The following is a 19,541-nucleotide window of genomic DNA, read 5'->3' on the forward strand; positions in this document are numbered from 1 at the left end:
AATAAAAAGTTCAGATCGAGTGTAAGAATTTTTGGAGTTACACAAATATAAGTATATCCTGCTATATATGTATACTTTTAAGCTTCCAGTTTTAATAATGCACAAAACATTTTCCCTTGCCAAATATACATGGTAGTACCATCTTGAAAGCATCACTATTAGGATATTTTAAAAGATGCCAAGAATGGCCAAATAAATGGTGCAGTTTTTCTTAGTGAAAGTTTCTCTGTGACTCGAAGTTCCTTTTTTGTCGTTAGTATAGTCAAACATTTGCTGTTTCTACCTAAATTTGTTTTCAAAACTTAAGAGTAATCAGACAAGTTTTTCATTTGCTTTATCTACAAAACTCTTCTTAAAAATTACTTTCAAAAAATGTTTTAAAAAATAAAATTAAAAATATATTATCAAATAGCTCCATTGTTCATTGAACAAAGAGAAGGGTAGGAAACCAAATGGAAAAGTTTTGAGAGTAAAGAGTACCAGAGACTTTTATATATTATTTAAAAAACATATTATTACTTTTGACTAAATGTGTCTTTTTTAATACTTTTAATATATTTTTTTAATGGAACAAAACGTGTCTCTACAATCTGCTTCCTCAGCAGTTTGTCCAAAAATTTACCACCTCAGTTGAGATGACGGGTCCAAGTTTTATAGAAATCATTTCAATTGTATTATCCGAACAACCTCAAAGAATCAAAATGAAATTTGAAAATTATCCATTTTAGGCAGAATAAAATATTAACAAAAGTGAAGTTCTGCATGTTTGAAAGCACACTACCAATAAAATCCTTGTGGACTTCAGTGATTTCCTGTATTTCTTTTTAGTTTTTCAAACAAACGCTTTAAATATTTTTGCAAATTTTAAGTGTCAATTTTTTAAATTAAATCTTTATGTTTTTTTTTTCTTTATGTATCGGGTTAATAAAAGTATTTACAACAGTACCCCGTAAACTTGAAAGCAAAAATGTTCATTATAATCTTTCATAAAAATAAAACGTCTACTTTGGTCAATAATAGTTTCTTTGAAAAACTGTTTAACCAGAAACACCAATGCACAGGGGTGACTGCAAATAGTTAAACTTGACATTGGAGAAAATAAGGGATGCCCTGCCATCTGTGGAAATTGACGATAAGTAGAAGAGATTCAAATAAAAAATTACTTAAAAAAATAAGTGCCCGTGTAGCAGTTGTCAACCGGGAAAAGAATGACAAAAAAAAGCACAATTCATTTTTATTTTTATTTGTTTTGCGGCAACAATTCATTTTTTTTCTATTATATGTCTCATCTCAAAATCATTTTTGGCATACTTCGTTTAAAATCAACATTACAAAACGGGCATTTGAATCTTCCACTCATTTTTTTCCTTCTGCTTCATACAGTTCCTCCTCTTCATAGCAGAAGATCATAATGGTTCCTACCGCTGTACAATAGCCTCACAGCTTTTCTGCTAGAACCCTTTTTAAATTCACTTCCATACTCCGCAATGGGAATGAAACCAGATCCCAAACCACCACCTCGATGCTGCATTTAGTTTACGAAGAGACAACAGGATATTTTAGTGGATAAATTATACAACCTTATAACATATAGATTTAAGGATACGCTATTTAGCAAATTCTGTGAGTTGATTGAAATCATAAACACAATAAAAACAAGTACACGATTAAATGATTCAAATGAGTTATTCAAAATCGACATAGAAGGATCAAGCCCTTATAATTTCCAAGCATCTTCACAGAGGATAATGCCTCAGATTAGAAGTATTGGACTAGTTATATGAATTTAGCCTCTTTTGGAAGCATAAGGCAAGGGTAGGAATGCTTCCTAAGATACATATGGGTAAATTGAGCTTTAATCATGGTCCAGCATAAAGATTTTTAAAATGCTCCTTACTCTGCTCAAAGGCTATCATATAATCTCATGAATTCAGGGATCCATGTCTGATAGTATTATTAGTAAACCTTTTTTTTTTACAATTTACTCTAGTTGTGTACATAAAAGTCAATGGATCCCTGAATTCATGAAATTATATGATAGCATAAAAGACAATTTGAGGGTCCAAAGCCTTATAAGTTTCCTCATATACCTTCTTTTGCCTACAATTTACTCTAGTTGTTTATGCATGTGCTAACAGGGTTGATCACATGCATATATACCAACCCTAAAGACGATTTCCTTTTGTTTTATAATAACAACTCAGCTGCTTTTTCTTCACAAAACCTGGAGATCTATAAACACTTTAATCTTGCTGCTGCCTCGTGTTCAGCTATCATGTCTTCTTAAAACTCGGCCATCCTTTTATGTTTTAGTCTCAGACCTTCCACTCACTAAATCTTGAATTCTTTCTATTCAAAGTCAAATGCTGCCTTAGGAAACCTAAAATCTGCCTACATTCCAAAGGTAAAACAATTTATGTCCACCAATGTTATCTAAATCACATTTGCATATCCCTGTCTCTGTTTCATATATCCTATAGTAGAAGAGCCCAGCCAATAGCTATCATCTTCAAATAAACTGAGCATTCCCTGTTAATAACTATTAATGCACAGAAATGGACTTCATAAAAATATCATATTTATCATTAAGCAGCTAACTACTTGCTATAATGATAAAATATTTTACTCCTGGTACTTCACACGTTACCACATTTAGCACTAAATGTGCATAGCAAGAGCTTTATAGCAAAGTAGCCCTTTCTAATGATAAAACTTTTACAACCTGATATTAACAACTATTGCATCAAATCCTTCGTAAGTTACACTTGGTGATAATAGAATAGTATAAGAACCATTCTTTAAACTGGACACAAGACAGCTTATCATTACAAATGCATTAAACATCCAAGTCACCTCTCTGTCCATTTTATTTCCAAGAATACATTTACAACCAATTGATCCCAAATAATGAATTTTAGCAACAACGAAGTTATAAGCAATTTAATCTATCCATAGATATGATATTCATACATGGACTATTTCATAAGAAAAGTAACCTGCCTTGGAACAAGTACAGTTATGACTAAACTCAGAAGGATGAGCACACACTATATGCAAGTTCTTCCTTCCTGGGTAAAATAGATAAATGTCAACCTAATAAGAATTGTTTAAGGCATACCTCATGCTCAGGTATGTACACAATGATTGGCTGCTTACATAACTTTGACAGTACCTACCAGAGTATGGTCATTGGTCAGTATCTGAATTTTCATGAAGGGATTTGTGCATCCACCTTGAAAAACAGGACTCAGCCAAGGAAAAAGTATGACCAACTCAACCGAAGAAGTGATGATGAAATTGTGCTTAAAGATCCCAATGGGAGTTTTTTTTTTTGGAAGCTCCAGCTAAATAAGTAGCAAAATATCAATTTTCTAAATGGTTTAAATATTAAATATGATAAAAAATTTAAATCATTTAATTGCTAGATTATGAGTCATATTTCTCCAACCCCTGACAATATAAAATTTTTAAAGGTGCCAGTTCCTAATTAAACCGCAAGCTCCAGCTGCAAGCACATTTGAGGTAAAACTAATTGATTAATCTAGTAAGCCTAATTCTTTAAATCATTAATGCCAAAACTATATAATGCACTTCAACATCTGAATTTTCACTGGGTTCATTAACTTCCACAGAAATTTGAAGTCATTCAACTATTATATTTTGAATAGTTGTTGCTATAGTGGGAAGTATAAATTATCCATATTATTATGGAATCTCTAGAAGAACAGAACCTAACAAAGCCTGACATCTACGTAAACTTGTTAATTAAAGTGGCAAAGAAAGACAAGTAAATGACATTGAAATTAAAATGAAAAATTAGAAGACCCATTAAGAAAACTAAAAATTAAACCTGGTATAAAACCAAATTTTTGAATGAATTATCCTTAAAAGATAAAAGAGGTAAGAAAGTAAAGCTTGCGGGATTTAGGAGGTAAACATAAAGGAAGCACTAACCAGTAGCTCTGATTCTCCTCCCCAGAAATCAGATCGCCCAATTCGTTGGCAGTAACTGAAAATATTACATTTAATCATGACATTAAATATAAAGTAACACTGTACTTCAAATTTTCATTTTCTGTTAATGTTTTCAAACCATACCGTTTTAGAGGCTCATCAACTGTGATGGCAATGAGAGCCTCTTCATATAAATTGCGGTCACCTTCATTTTCACATACAGCTTCTTTCACAGCCATTCTTAATTCATCTGTCCTACCACGGCCAAGGCAAAACATTGACAAGTAAAGAAGAAAAAAGAGAACGGCAAAAAAGGTTACAAGGTATGTAAAGAAAGAAACAATATGATAGGGAAAAAAGTTGCTTGGGTTAATGGCAAAACTAGACAAAAACATCATACCCAAGCTTTGTGTACATAATAAACGTCGTTAATGGAAAGCATAACAAACAAAAGAAAGGATATCTGTACACATATCCTACTGCATACCTGCATTTTCTCTCTCCTCACGCTGGTTAAGAACAATTCCCTTATTATAAGCCATTCCTTTGACCTAATGTCATTGAACCAAATGTTACCACTTAGAACTAAAATTAATATGAAACTTGCCATGGTGGATGGTCAAACTAATGAAGGACTTGTCAAAATTTAAATTTAACAGATTTATATGGACCAAAAGAATGAGCCATTACAACTTATAAAATGAATGAAAAATAAAGGCCAGTAAAAGACAACTAAAAATGATTTATTATCTTGCAAGCATTGTCCACAATTATTGATTATTTGTTTACTATCCAACTTTTGTAGACCAACTTATTAAAGAGTAGTGGCACCCAAAGAACCTTCCTGATATGAAGGCTAACAACATCATCTGAACTACACACTACATTGATGACTTTGAAAGAAATTATTACCTCCAAAACTACAATATCACTGTTTAAAAATAGCAGCATAGTGGTTACATAGTTAAAGTTAAATAACTGAAAAGATAGAAGGTTGAAAGCCATGATCATCAACACAAGGTTAGATTCTAGTTTGGCGATTTCATCGGTTGACATAAGCAGTCCATCCCAGCAACCCCAAACTTAATATGAATAGCCCATTTTACTATCTAAATTCTAAATTTCTTTGTTTCAGGATACCTTTGATCCTTTCCTTCTCTTAATTCTTTCAAACTTTTTCTTCCATATTGCCAGAATGAACAACATATCAAATCCCATTAAGAAGAACCAGAGAAGCGATTGGAACATGTTATGAATAGCTATAATAGACGTATTAGGATTAGAGTTTATGTTAGTATTATAATAATGGACTTGTCCTTGTAGCGTTACATATGTATCCTTATAAATATAAGGGTTTCTACACATTGTAAAGCATTCAACTCCAGCACACTAATTTGTCTCTCTCTATGCTCTCTCTCTTAATTCTACATGGTATCAAGAGTCTTCTAGGGTTCCTCCTTTGTCACCACTACTGCCGCCGCCACTGCCAAAATAAAAAAAAAACACCAGCTTCAAAAAGGTTGACCATAACTACTGTGGGGATGAAAAATTTTTCTAATAACCAGAATATGCAATAATTTGACGTTTACAGTTTGAGTGCGGCATTTCTTTCTAGCCATTGAAACAAAACCCAGGCATTTCCATCATGGTTTGTGGATATACAATGTCTGAACGTGATAGCCAAGATGTGCAGGATGCACAGCACAAGGGGCTGCTACGGAGATTGTATCTCTATCCAAACTTACCGATGTTAAGCTGGATAGAGACAGTATGAACTATATGGAGTGAAAGTATTTAGTTGATATTAGCTTGGGTGGAATGGGAAAGGATAATCATTTGACTGAAACGGCACTTGTCAATCCTAAGGATGTTGACACATGGACAATACGCGACAAAAAGATCCTTGCGTTACTAGTAAACTCTGTTGATAGGCAAATACAAGCAATTATTACTCATTGCAAAACCTTGAAAGAGTTTTGGGACTTCTTGTAATTTATTTTTGGGAAATCTGATAATTTGAATCGGTTGTATGCTCTCTTGCAAGAAATTTATTGACCCAAAGAAAATAAGCGAAAGCTAATAGATCATTTTTTGGAGTTTAAGAAGCATACTAAGGAGATACAATATCTTTTAGCCTGCAAAACCATTGACGAGATGATAGCACAACAAAAGAAACTCATGGCTTTGAGTTGGCTCTTCAAACTTATTCTAGAATATGAGGTAGTTTGGTCTCAAATTCTATCAAGTAAGCAAATTGATAATCTTCAATGTCTTCTCTAAAGTTATGCATTCTCCCTTTGAGAAACTCAAGAGTACTACAGAAAATGAATCTCCTGACCACTCTGCCTTGGCAGCCCAATACAATCACCGTGGTGGTTGCAGTGGTGGTAAAGGTAATCATGGCTGTGGGCATAGTAGAGGTCATGATATTGTACAATGCTACAATTGTGGCGAATTTGACCATTATTGGAATCAATGCACTCATCCTCCACAAAATCAGTCATGAGGTAGTTTGGTCTCAAATTCTATCAAGTAAGCAGATTGATAATCTTTAATGTCTTCTCTAAAGTTATGCATTCTTCCTTTGAGGAACTCAAGAGCACTACAGAAAATGAATCTCCTGACCACTCTACCTTGGCAGCCCAATACAATCACCGTGGTGGTCGCAGTGGTGGTAAAGGTAATCATGGTTGTGGGCATAGTAGAGGTCATGATATTGTACAATGCTACAATTGTGGCGAATTTGACCATTATTGGAATCAATGCACTCATCCTCCACAGAATCAGTCATTTTTTCACTCACAAGGTAATTCCCGCTTTGTTAACTCGGTGTCTTAGCCATACAGCTACTTAGGAGAAAGAAGGACGTACTATGCATATGAGTAATGAGGAATTTATTCAGTATACTCAGTTTCAGACTTTTCAACAGTCATTTACATCCTCTACAGCCGCTTTTGTCTAAAAAGGTAATCCTACTGCATGTCTTTTCTCTTCTTCCAAGGGTTGGGTCATTGATTCTGGCGCTACTGATCATATGACTGAGAATTCAGGTATCCTTTCCTCTTTTTATCTACCCAATTCTCATTCTTCTGTAACACTCACTGATGGTTCTAGTGTCCATATTAAGGGCAGCGGGTGTACCACTCCAGTTTCAACCTTACCCTTATCATCTGTTTTATATTTGTCTCAATCCTCCTTAAATTTGTTGTCCATTAGCCAAATCACTTCACCATTAAATTGCTCAGTAACATTTTTTTTTTCTGATTCTTGTGTTTTTTAGAATCTAATGGCACAGAGGATTATTAGTAGAGGTAAGGTATCTAATAGGCTATATCTATTAGAAGAAGAAGAACTTCCTCAAGCTTCTATTGCTTCTAGGAATGAAAAAGTGTTTCCTTTCCAACTTTATTACCATCTGGGTCATCCATCTTTAGGAGTTCTTAAGAAATTATGTCCTAATATAGAGTCTAATTTTTATTGAGTCATGTCAGTTTGCTAAACATCATCATAATGTTTATTTACTTCGTTTAAATAAAAGGGCTCATGCCTCTTTTGAAATTGTTCATTCTGATGTTTAGAGCCCTTGTTCAGTTACTTCTAAATCTGATTTTAAATATTTTATTACCTTTGTGGATGATTATTTTCGTGTAACATGGCTATTTTTTATGAAATTCAAATATGAAGTCTTTTTTATATTTTGTAATTTTTGTGCTAAAATTAAAACTCAATTTAATACTTGCACGCGCATTCTTATAAGTGATAATGCTAAAGAATATTTTTCTGCATCCTTTACTAATTTTATAAATAAACATGACATACTTCATCAGTCCTCTTATATTGTTACCCCACAATAAAATAGAGTAGCTGAACGTAAAAATCGTCATCTTATGGAGGTAACCTGTGCTTTAATGTTTGAAATGCAAGTTTCTAAACCTTTTTGGGCTGATGTCGTTCTTACTGCACCATGTTTAATTAATCGCATATCATCATCTGTGTTACATGGTGAAATTCCCTACTCTATACTTTTCTCATCACAATCTCTTTTTTCTTTACTTCCTAAAGTTTTTTGCTACACTTGTTTTGTGCTTAATGTTCGTTCTCAAGTAACTAGACTTGATCCAAAGTCCATAAAATGTGTGTTTCTGGGTTATTCTCAGTCACAAAAAAGTTACCATTATTTTTCTCTTGATCTTAGCTGTTATCTTATTTCCTCTGATGTGTCTTTCTTTAAAAGTCTTTCATTCTTTAAGTCCTCATCTTGTAAGTCCATGTATGAGTAGATAAACTTTCTTTGACTTATACTCTTGTCCAATCTACACATCTTATTGCACCTCTAACTCCTATTGATAAAGGTTTTAAGTTCTTTGAGCAGACATACTCTCGCCTGCCAAAACAGCCTTCAGATGATACGCTCCCTGTGGCTAATGATACTCAACCTCTACCATTATCTCCTCAAGTGTCAATAAATCCTATGTCTAACCTTAACCTTCCTATTGCTATCCGTAAAGGGAAAAGATCTTGCACCTATCCTATTTCATCTTATGTGATGTTTGTTCATTTATCCTCTACATCTAAATCCTTCATGGCTGGAGTAGACTCTCTTTTTGTGCATAAGACCCTTGCAGATGCTCTCAATCATGATGGTTGGAGACATGCTTGGAAGAAGAAATGTTGGCTCTTAAGACGAATGATAGGATTTGGTTCTGTGGGTTTCAAGTGGGTTTACACTATGAAAGTTAATCCGGATGGTTCTGTGGCTAGTTTAAAGACACGACTTGTTGCAAAAGGTTATTCCCAAACTTATGGCATTGATTACACTGATACGTTTTCTTCAGTTGCTAAACTCTCATCTGTTCGCATCTTCATCTCTCTTGCAGCTATGTATCATTGGCCATTATTCTAGTTAAATGTCAAGAATGCATTTTTACATGGACACGTACAGGAGGAGGTGTACATCGAGCAACCACCTGGCTTTATTGCTTAGGGGGAGTGTGGAAGAGTGTGTCATTTAAAGAAGTCATTATATGGCTTGAAACAATCACCTAGAGCATGGTTTGGGAGATTCAGTGATGTGATTCTGGAATTTGAATTAGTGAGGAGTGAGAGTGATCATATAATGTTTTACAAACTAACCGTAGTTGTATTTTAATTGTTGTTTATGTTGATGATATTGTTATTACATGTAGCAGTAAAGAAAACCTAAGGAAATTTCTTCAAACCAAGTTTCAGACAAAAGACTTAAGAATTCTGACATACTTCTGTTATTGTATATAATTATCATTTATGTGTATAGATTGTTTTTATATACTTTAAATAGGTGTAAATGCTAGATTGATTAGTTGTAATCCTTACATATCAGTTTAGGAATTAGCCTACCTAGAAATAAGCATATCCCTTTAATTTAACCTAAATATCAGTCTTATTGTTTGTATATTGATCTATATATTGAATGGAAACTAAAAACATGACAGGCAAGTCATTCAGCCATATTTTTGATATGGTATCAAGAGCCTAAATTTTGGGTGGGATGTTCGTGTCTTTTTTTTTCTGAGCCTTGGTTTTCTTGCTCTTTGTTCTCTTAGGGGTTTTCTTGTTTGTCAAGGTATTTTTTTTTCCATTCATTACTTTGTAATGGCTGGTAGTACACTTGAATTTTGTGTCAAATTTACTGGAAAAAATTATGCAACTTGGGAATTTCAGTTTCAATTATTTGTTATCGGGAAGGAGTTATGGGGACATATAGATGGCACTGTCCCAGCCCCCACAGATGCTACAGAGTTAGCTCAATGGAAATTCAAGGATGCTCGGGTTATGTCATGGCTTATAATGTCATGTGATCCTCAGATTGTTCTTCATTTACGTCCATACAAAACTGCCAAAACGATGTGGGACTACTTGAAGAAGGTTTATAATCAAACAAATTCAGCTAGAAGATTTCAGTTGAAGTGCGAAATTGCTAACTATTCTTAGGAAAACTTGTCTATTCAGGAATATTTTTCTGAATTTCAAAATTTATGGGCTGAATTTTCTGATATTGTTTGTGCTACTGTTTCCACAACTTCTCTTTCTGATATATTGGTTGTTCATGAAGCAAGCAAACGTGATAAGTTTCTGATGAAGCTTCGACCGGATTTTGAAAATATTCGTTCTCATTTGATGAATCGTCATCCTTCTCCTACCTTGGATGATTGCTTTGGTGAGTTGATTCGTGAAGAACAACGTCTCTTTACTCAAGCCTCTCTTGATCAAGACAAGTTGACTGCTGCACCTCTAACCTTTTTGGCTCAAAGAAGAGACAAAGGTAGGGATATGAGTAAAGTTCAATGTTATAGTTGTAAGAATTATGGTCACATTGCTACACAATGTACCAAAAAAATCTGCAATTATTGCAAAAAGCCAGGACACGTTCTCAAAGAGTGTTCAATTCGGCCTCAAAATCGCCAACCTATTGCCTACCAAGCTACTATAGGAAATTAATCTTTTGGTCAAATTACATATGGGACCTCACCTCCTTCTGTAGTCAATAATAGTGCTGAAACCACCGTTCTTACTGCTGACATGGTGCAACAAATGATTATTTCTGCTTTCTCTGCTTTGGGGCTTCAAGGTAATCAAAAATCATCATCTAATTCTTGGCTTATTGATTCTGCAGCCTCAAACCATATGACTAGCTCAGAAAATTATCTGCAAAATGTTCGCCCATACAATGGTTTCGAACAAATCCAAGTCGCTAATGGACACACTATACCCATTCTGCTGTTGGAGATATTGTTCCAATTTTGAACAATGCCTTTGTATCTCCTGAACTTTCTAATAATCTCATTTCAGTTGGACAATTAGTGGAAAATGATTGTGATGTACATTTTTCTCTTGACGGATGTTGTGTGCAGGATTTGGTGTCGGGGACAGTGATCGCGAAGGGACCTAAAGTTGGACGTTTGTTTCCTCTGCAATTTTTTATTCCTTATCATGTGGCATTTTCTACTCATGTCAATAAAAGTGAAGTATGGCATAGGCGATTGGGACATCCCAATTCTGTCATTTTGTCTCGTTTGTTGAATTCTGGTTGTTTGGAAAACACTAAACCCGTGTCTTTTGATTGTTCTACATGTAAATTGGGAAAAAGTAAAATACTTCTGTTTCCAATAATTGGTAGTCATGCAAAACACTGTTTTGATATTATTCATAGTGATGTATGGGGGATCACACCTGTTATTTCTCATGCCAACTATAAATATTTTGTGACATTTATTGATGACTACAGCCGGTTTACTTGGATTTATTTTCTTCGCTCTAAATCTGAGTTTCTCTCTATTTTTCAAACTTTTCTTACATATATTGAAACTCAATTCTCTACAGTTATTAAGGTACTTCGATCTGATTCTGGTGGCGAGTACATGTCTAATGCACTACATGATTTTTTGAATAAAAAAGGTATTCTCTCTCAACATTCTTGTCCATACACACCCCAGCAGAATAGAGTGGCGAAAAGAAAAAATCGTCATCTCTTAGATGTGGTTCGTACTTTGTTGCTTGAATCTTCTGTTTCACCTAGTTTTTGGGTAGAAGCTTTATCTACTGCAGTTTATCTCATTAATCGTTTACCCTCCCAAACACTGAATTTTGACACACACCATATTTTCGTCTTTATCATAGTCATCCATCCTACCAATATCTGCATACTTTTGGTTGTGTTTGTTTTGTTCATTTGCCACCTCACAAACGTCATAAGCTTTCTGCTCAATCTGTTAAATGTGCATTTATGGGATATAGTGCTAATCACAAAGGTTTTGTTTGCTATGATCCTAATTCAAAAAGACTATGCATTTCTCGGAATGTTGTTTTCTTTGAAAATCAATTTTTTGTTCCCAACTCATATCTCATATAAATCGATTCAAGCCTACGTCCTCCTTCATCACTGTCCCCCCTTCTGATCCAAACCTGCAATCTACTGCTGCTCCACTAGTTTTGAGACGATCCAGCCGAGTTTCTCGTCCTCCGGATAAGTACAGTTCTTATCATACGTCATATACTGCTGCTTTGACTTCTATTTCAGTTCCATCTTCTTACTCATAGGCAGCTTCTAATGAGTGTTGGCAACGAGCGATGCAAGAGAAACTTCGTGCTCTTCAAGAAAATCAAACTTGGGACATTGTTCAGTGTCCACCTCATATTAAGCCCATTGGGTGTAAATGGGTTTACTCAGTCAAACTTCGTTCCGATGGGACTCTGGATCGCTATAAAGTTAGGTTGGTTGCTCTTGGAAATCAACAAGAGTATGGGGTTGACTATGAGGAGACATTTGCTCCTGTGGCAAAAATGACTACTGTTCGCACCATCATTGTCATTGCTGCCTCACAAGAATGACCTCTTTATCAATTAAATGTCAAAAATGCTTTTCTCCATGGTGATCTCAAAGAAGATATATACATGAAGCCACCTTCTAGTATGTTTTCCTCTTCTACTAAGGAGGTTTGTAAGTTGAATCGCTCTCTTTATAGCTTAAAACAAGCACCGCAAGCATAGTTTCAGAAGTTTTGCTCCACATTGCTTAAGTTTCAGCTTGTGCAAAGCCAATATGACTCCTCCTTGTTCCTTCGTAAGACTTCTAATGAAATTATTCTACTTCTAGTATATGTAGATGATATTGTTATCACTGGGACAGATCCTTTATTGATTACACAACTTCAGCAACATCTTCATGATTCCTTTCATATGAAGAATCTTGGCAATCTTACTTATTTTTTGGGGCTGGAAGTTCACACTAGTCCATCTGGCATATTCTTACACCAGCATAAATACACTCAGGATTTGATTTCTTTAGCTAGTCTTCAAGATTCTTCATCTGTTGATACTTCTCTAGAGGTAAATGTTAAGTACCATGCTAACGAGGGAGATCTCCTTCCTGATCCTTTATTGTATCGACAATTAGTAGGCAGCTTGAACTACTTAACTATTACTAGGCCTGATATCTCCTTTGTTGTACAACAAGTCAGTCAATTTATGCATTCTCCAAGACATTTGCATTTGGTTGTTGTTCGTCGCATCATTAGATATCTACGAGGTTCTAATTCTTGTGATCTATTTTTTTCCACTGGGTCTCCCCTACGACTTATTGCTTTTAGCGATGCTGATTGGGCCAATTTTCCCAATACTCGTCGCTCTACTACTGGTTGGTGCATGTTTCTTGGAGACTCCTTGATATCTTGGAAAAGTAAGAAGCAAGATCGTGTCTCCAAATCATCTACTGAATCTGAATATCGTGCAATGTCTGCTGCATGCTAGGAAATCACTTGGCTTCGAGGATTGTTGACTGAACTTGGTTTTCCTCAAGCTGAACCCACTCCTCTTCATGCTGACAACACAAGTGCCATTCAACTTGCTGCTAATCCAATTTACCATGAGCGCACAAAGCACATTGAAGTAGATTATCATTATATTCGGGAAGCTGTAGACACTCAAATCATTTCTCTTCCTCATGTTTCCACAAGTTTACAGATAGCAGATGTTTTTACCAAGTCTCTCACAAGACAACGTCATCAATTTCTTGTTAGCAAATTAATGCTTCTTGATCAACCAGCATCAATTTGAGGGGGGATGTTATTGTATATAATTATCATTTATGTGTAGAGATTGTTTTTATATACTTTAAATAGGTGTAAATGCTAGATTGATTAGTTGTAATCCTTACATATCAGTTTAGGAATTAGCCTACCTAGAAATAAGCATATCCCTTTAATTTAGCCTAAAGATCAGTCTTATTGTTTGTATATTGATCTATATATTGAATGGAAACTAGAAACATGACAGGCAAGTCATTCAGCCATATTTTTTATAACTTCTTGGGTATTGAAGTCATGTACTCCAAGCAAGGAATTTTCCTTTCATAGAGAAAATATGTCTTAAACTTATTGACTGAGACCAGACTAAAAGGAGCTAAACTATGTGAGACATTTATGGAGCTAGGAGTGAAACTGACAGCAAATAGAGTTCCTTTTACAGATCCATAGAAATACAAAAGATTAGTAGGCAAGCTAAATTACTTGACTGTCACAAGACCAGATATTGTTTTTCCAGTGATTGTTGTTAGCTAGTTTATGTCATCTCTAACAGATACTCATTGGGAAGCACTAATCCGCATTGTGAAGTATTTGAAGAAAGCACTAGAAAAAGAAATTGTGTACAAAGATCATGGACATGCACAGATAGAGGCATTTTCTGATGCTGATTAAGCAGGACCTATAAACAGAAAATCTATTACCGGATACTGTGTATTCTTGAGAGGTAATTTAATTTCGAAGAAAAATAAGAAGCAGAACATTGTATCGAGATCAAGTACGAAATCAGAATACAGGGCAATGGCTTAGACTACTTGTGAGTTTATGTGGTTGAAACATATGTTGGAAGAGATAGGATTTAGTAGCACTAAGCCTATGCAACTTTGATGTGATAATCAGGCAGCGATACACATTGCCTCAAATCCAGTTTTTCATAAACGGACGAAACATATTGAGATAAACTGTCACTTTATTCAAGAAAAAGTTCAGCAGAAGCTTATATAGGCAACTAACAGATATGTTTACAAAAGCTTTAAAATGGGACACGTAGCAATTATATTTGTAACAAGTTGGGCATGATTAATATCTATGCTCCAGCTTGAGGGAGAGTATTATGAATAGCTATAATAGACGTATTAGGATTAGGGTTTATATTAGTATTATAATAATGGGCTTGGTCCAGTGGGGTTACATATGTATCCTTATAAATATAAGGGTCTCTACACATTGTAGAGCATTTAATTCTAGCATACTAATCTGCCTCTCTCTTTATGTTCTCTTTCTCTTAATTCTATAGAACAGAAGGTATAAGATGATACCAATGCACGAAACAAACACCGTCCATCTCCTGTAACCTTCTGAACTGAAAAACGCTCAAGTTTCTTCATTGCTGGAGACTGTCCACCACTGTGAAGACATAGTCGAAAGCAAACTCATCAAAATTCTAAACCATTAAGAAACTAGTTAAAATTAGATTCACTTTTAAGAAAGATACAGTTTTTCTATAAAAGAAAAAAATGCAATATCAATGAACCTATATAGCACTTTAAAATTTAGAAACACAAACATCTGGCTTTTACCTTTCCCTTCCAGAGATACACATTCAAAACTATCAACCAAACCTGTTAATTTGAATGCCCCCCATGAATTCATGAAATTTTAACATATTAATTTCCTTTGACTAAGGCTTTGAGGTAACTAGAAAGACCCATTTTGTTCCCACAACAGCAACAACAATAATGATTGGTTAAAATACATTTTTTATCCTTTTACATGACCCTCATTTTCAATTTAGTTCTGATACAGAAAAAGTTTTGAACTAGATTATTATCTTCACCATATGTTGCCATTTTCAATGTCATTTTCGTCATCTCCAATTAGTGTAGAACACCATGAGATTAACATGGAGTTATTGTGAAGGGTAGGAATTCTTACAGGACTAAAAATATAGTATTTCTGGCACATATTTTTATGACACCAAATTTGCATTTGATGAGGCATTTGAAAGAACTTACACGGAGCTTACAAACTCTTTTAACTTATTTCAATCAAGTTTACGGTGAAACTCAATTTAATTTATTTTAACAATAAGCTTCACAATCAAGTTCATGATTTAAGCTTTCACATAATTAAGTAATTAAATAAACGCATAGAAGTTTTTCATCCAATCGCATCTAGTCTCAACACTCCATCGACCCGTATATATAACTCCAATACACTATATTATTACGACAAAGTCATCCAGGATTAAATTAAGAAGTATGGTATGAATAATTAAGCTGCTGCTTCTTTTTTTCATTTAAGGACTAAATTGAAAATGATTGTCACGTAAAGATATTAAAAATATATTTCAACCTAAAAAAGAAAAGTGCAAGAGACAGAGAAAAACCAAAAGAAGAAACGGAAAACTCACAAGGATGAGCCAATTCTAGCGAAAAAGAGAGTGCTACAATTCCCAATTCCAAATAAGCTTTTGTTCCGGTTAGGAGTTGCAGCAACTGAAGGAACAGCGGAAGAAACGAGCTCAAATTTCGCAGTTCCATTTCTCAGTTGCTCAAGAATATCCTCTGAGGGTCACAAAAACAAATCGAACAACAGTCAAAAGAGTGTTCGTGATTATGCGTGTGCTCTCTGTTTGTTTGCTGAGAAAGAGACACAAATGAAGAGAATTTAAAAAATAAAAGCAAAAAAGAAGAATACAAAGGCAATTGAGAGTTGTGAAGTAACCGTTGAAAAGCTTGTGTGCCATGGAATATGAGGAATCGGAAAGGAGGGAAGAGATAAGTGAAAGAGAGGTAGTAGAGACTGTTTTGTTCGTCCAAACCAAGCAGGGGAAGAAGTAAACGGTCCTTTCACCTTTTGGATGAAAAAAAAGATATGGAAGCAAGAAACACAGAAAAAAAGATTTCAGAAATAGTGTGAAAATAAAATAAAAAATTAGTAATATTTTTTTAGTGACTGATATTTATTAAAAATATAGTTTAATTAAGTTTTTATTTAATAAAATTAATTTAAAGTATATTTAAAAACAATTTATTATGATCATTTATATAAAGAAATTTATTATAATAAATTAAAAATACTTAATCAATTTTCTAGGACAATCTTGAAAGAAATTGTGTCATGTACTAGTCCCGTGACTGTCTCGGTTAAGATTAAAGGAAAAAATTTGAACAAAAGATTAATCTCCACGTGGTTAAAACCTTAAGCATCAATTTGCACATTTTAAAACTTCAAGCAAGTCAAGTAGCATGCGACATAAAAGTATATTTTTATTTTGTACAGAAAAAAAAAAAAGAAAAATTTATCAAAATATTTGAAGTAAAATTACGAAAATGTGGAATTACCGATGACGTTTTTGGATACTTTAAAAAAATATTATTTTTTAAAATAATGTTATGGACAAGTTTTGACTTTTTATAATTTTATAATATTTAAAAAATTACCTGTAACAATTTTTGAATCCCATATTTTTATACTTTTTTTAAAATATTATATTTTGATATATATATATATATATATATATATAATATTAAATCCTATATATAAAAAATTAAATCACAGTAAGTTTACAGTGTCAAATTATTTTTTTTAAAATTAAAATGATCTCAACTCTAAATTTGAAATTTTAATAAAAATAAATGTAATTCAAATTTAAAGACAATCATATAAGATTAACTACTTTTCTATAAGCTCATTTTTATTATATAATTTTTTTAACACAAATATCATAAGAAGGAAAAAATAAAATTTGTAAGAGATATTTTCTTATTTAAGAGTATTAAAAAAAACAATAAAAAAGTTTAAAGATTTTTAGATGTCTTTCGAAACACTCTTTTATAATTTTTTAGTTCTTTTATTTTAAAAAATTTTAACATGTAAACAAGAAAAGAATTTAACCTTTCTTTTCCTCTCTTAACTTACAAATCATTTCCTTCTTTCTTTCTCTAACTTTGTTTGTAAGATTATTTTTAAAAATATGTTTGAAAGAAGATTTTTAGAAGAAAAAAAGAGGAGAGGATATTTTTTTAATTTTAAATCAAGAGAATTATATATTATTTATGATAATGAATGTATGATTAATATATAAAATTTATGTTAATATATCAATTTATAATTTTTTTAAAAAAATACTAATTTAAAATAAAAATTTTCATCTTTTTCCTTTCTCTCCAAAACTCTTTTTCTTAAACAACTCTTAATGAAAAAAAAATAAGGAGAAGGGAAGACTTTCAAAAAAAGTATTTTAATATTTAGAATTTTTAAAAATAAAAGAAGAATTAATTGTAAAGAGTATTAAATAGTATGATATTTGATACTGATAAGAGATCATAGATTTAGTTACAAAATATAGGAGAGTTTACATAAGTCTTCAGAGACTCAACTTAGACTTAGTTCAATTTATTACGCACAAACTCGATAATCTAAAAGAACGATTTAAAATATAAAATGAGATCAATTTTTGGTATTGGTTGAATTCATGTACAATAATAGTATGCATTCAAGGATTAGGATGACACCCTTTGAAACCTTATATAGAAGATATCAAATGTTGTTGCATTAGTTTGCAACTAGTGAGACCTTAATTCTCATACTAGAGACGGCACAACAACTAAAATTATCAGAGCAAATTAAGACAAGTTAAAGATTTTTTAGGATTGATAAAGAAGTTATGCCAAAAAAAAAAACTTTTGAAATTTCAAGTTAGAAATTATATTTTCTTGAAAGTTACTCTATTGATTAGGATTAATAGCATAATTAGATCTCCTAAACTTACCCCCTGTTTATTAGACCTACCAAAATTTAAAAATATTTTACTCAATTACTTATATATTAGCATTATCCCTGTTTCTTTCAAAATTACATTATATTTTCAATGTTCGATAACTTTCAAAATATGTTCATGATCCATCACACTTAATTAAACATGATGTGATATAATTTATTGAAAAAAATTACTCATGAAACACAACCAAATAGGATTTCTAATAAGAAAATCAAGAAACATTGAGTCAAGATAGGATGGAACTTCACAACAAATGGACATATCATTTAGTATTTAGGGAAAGATATGAAGATGACTTTTTCATGTTTATTTTTATAAGAAAATATATGATTATTCATGGGCATGTCACTAAACATGATTTGGTACAAAACATTGAATATTCCAAGCACACCTGTAAACAATTAAAGACAAAGACAAATACTTAAAAAAATATGACTCTAATTTATTCTATAGGTAAGTGACTCTAATTTGTTTAACGAAAAAGATTCATTCACTTATAAATGTGTAAAAATGTTTTTTGTTGGTATCCATGCACTTATGACAAACAGCTTCACAATTGCGATAAGAAACATTCCTATAAGTTAATGACTAAACACTATATTTTTAGATGACTCTTAAGGCTGAACTTAAGCATTCATAAATAAATTTTTTAATAAAAATAAGTATTTATTGTATTAAAAAAGTTATAAAATTATAATAAATACTCTTTTTTATAACCATTTTGGCACAATCTAAAGAGAGACATTTAATTAAGTGAATCATTTTATATGATTATTCATGAGCATGTAAACACTAAACATGATGTTGTACAAAGCATTGAATATCACAAGCCATCTCCAAACAAGTAAAGGTGAAGATAAACACTTGGAAAAATGTGACTCTAATTTATTCTATAAGTACGTGACTTTAATTCATTTAATAGAAAAGATCCATGCACTAATAAATGTGTAAAAATGTTTTTTTGTTGGTATCCATACACATTATGATAAAGAGCTTCACAATTGTGATAAGAAACATTCTTAGAAGTTAATGACTAAACACCATATTTTTAAATGACTCTTAAGGCTGAACTAAGCATCCATGAATAAATTTTTTAATAAAAAACAAGCATTTATTGTATTAAAGTTATAAAATTATAATAAATACTCTTTTACAATTATCTTGTCACTATTTAAAGAGAGACATTTAATTAAGCAAATTATTTTATATGATTATTCATGGGCATGTAAACACTAAACATGATG

At 32.7% G+C, this 19,541-nt stretch overlaps 1 protein-coding gene across 1 annotated transcript; it reads right to left on the bottom strand.

Moving 5' to 3' along the window:
* Positions 1 to 1,212: 1,212 nt before the first annotated feature.
* LOC113850215 (OTU domain-containing protein At3g57810) lies at positions 1,213 to 16,370 on the bottom strand. Its single transcript, XM_027480653.1, has 8 exons — positions 16,239 to 16,370; positions 15,925 to 16,078; positions 14,831 to 14,918; positions 4,442 to 4,505; positions 4,099 to 4,204; positions 3,955 to 4,009; positions 3,119 to 3,172; positions 1,213 to 1,525 (listed from the first exon to the last, which is right to left on the bottom strand). Exons 1-8 carry the CDS (start codon positions 16,258 to 16,260, stop codon positions 1,394 to 1,396), a joined length of 675 nt encoding a protein of 224 aa, XP_027336454.1. The 5' UTR covers positions 16,261 to 16,370; the 3' UTR covers positions 1,213 to 1,393.
* Between the last annotated feature and the right edge of the window lie 3,171 nt (positions 16,371 to 19,541).

This window comes from Abrus precatorius, unplaced genomic scaffold, assembly GCF_003935025.1.
Source record: "Abrus precatorius isolate BTA unplaced genomic scaffold, Abrus_2018 Scaffold9, whole genome shotgun sequence".
Classification (NCBI taxonomy): Eukaryota; Viridiplantae; Streptophyta; class Magnoliopsida; order Fabales; family Fabaceae; genus Abrus; species Abrus precatorius.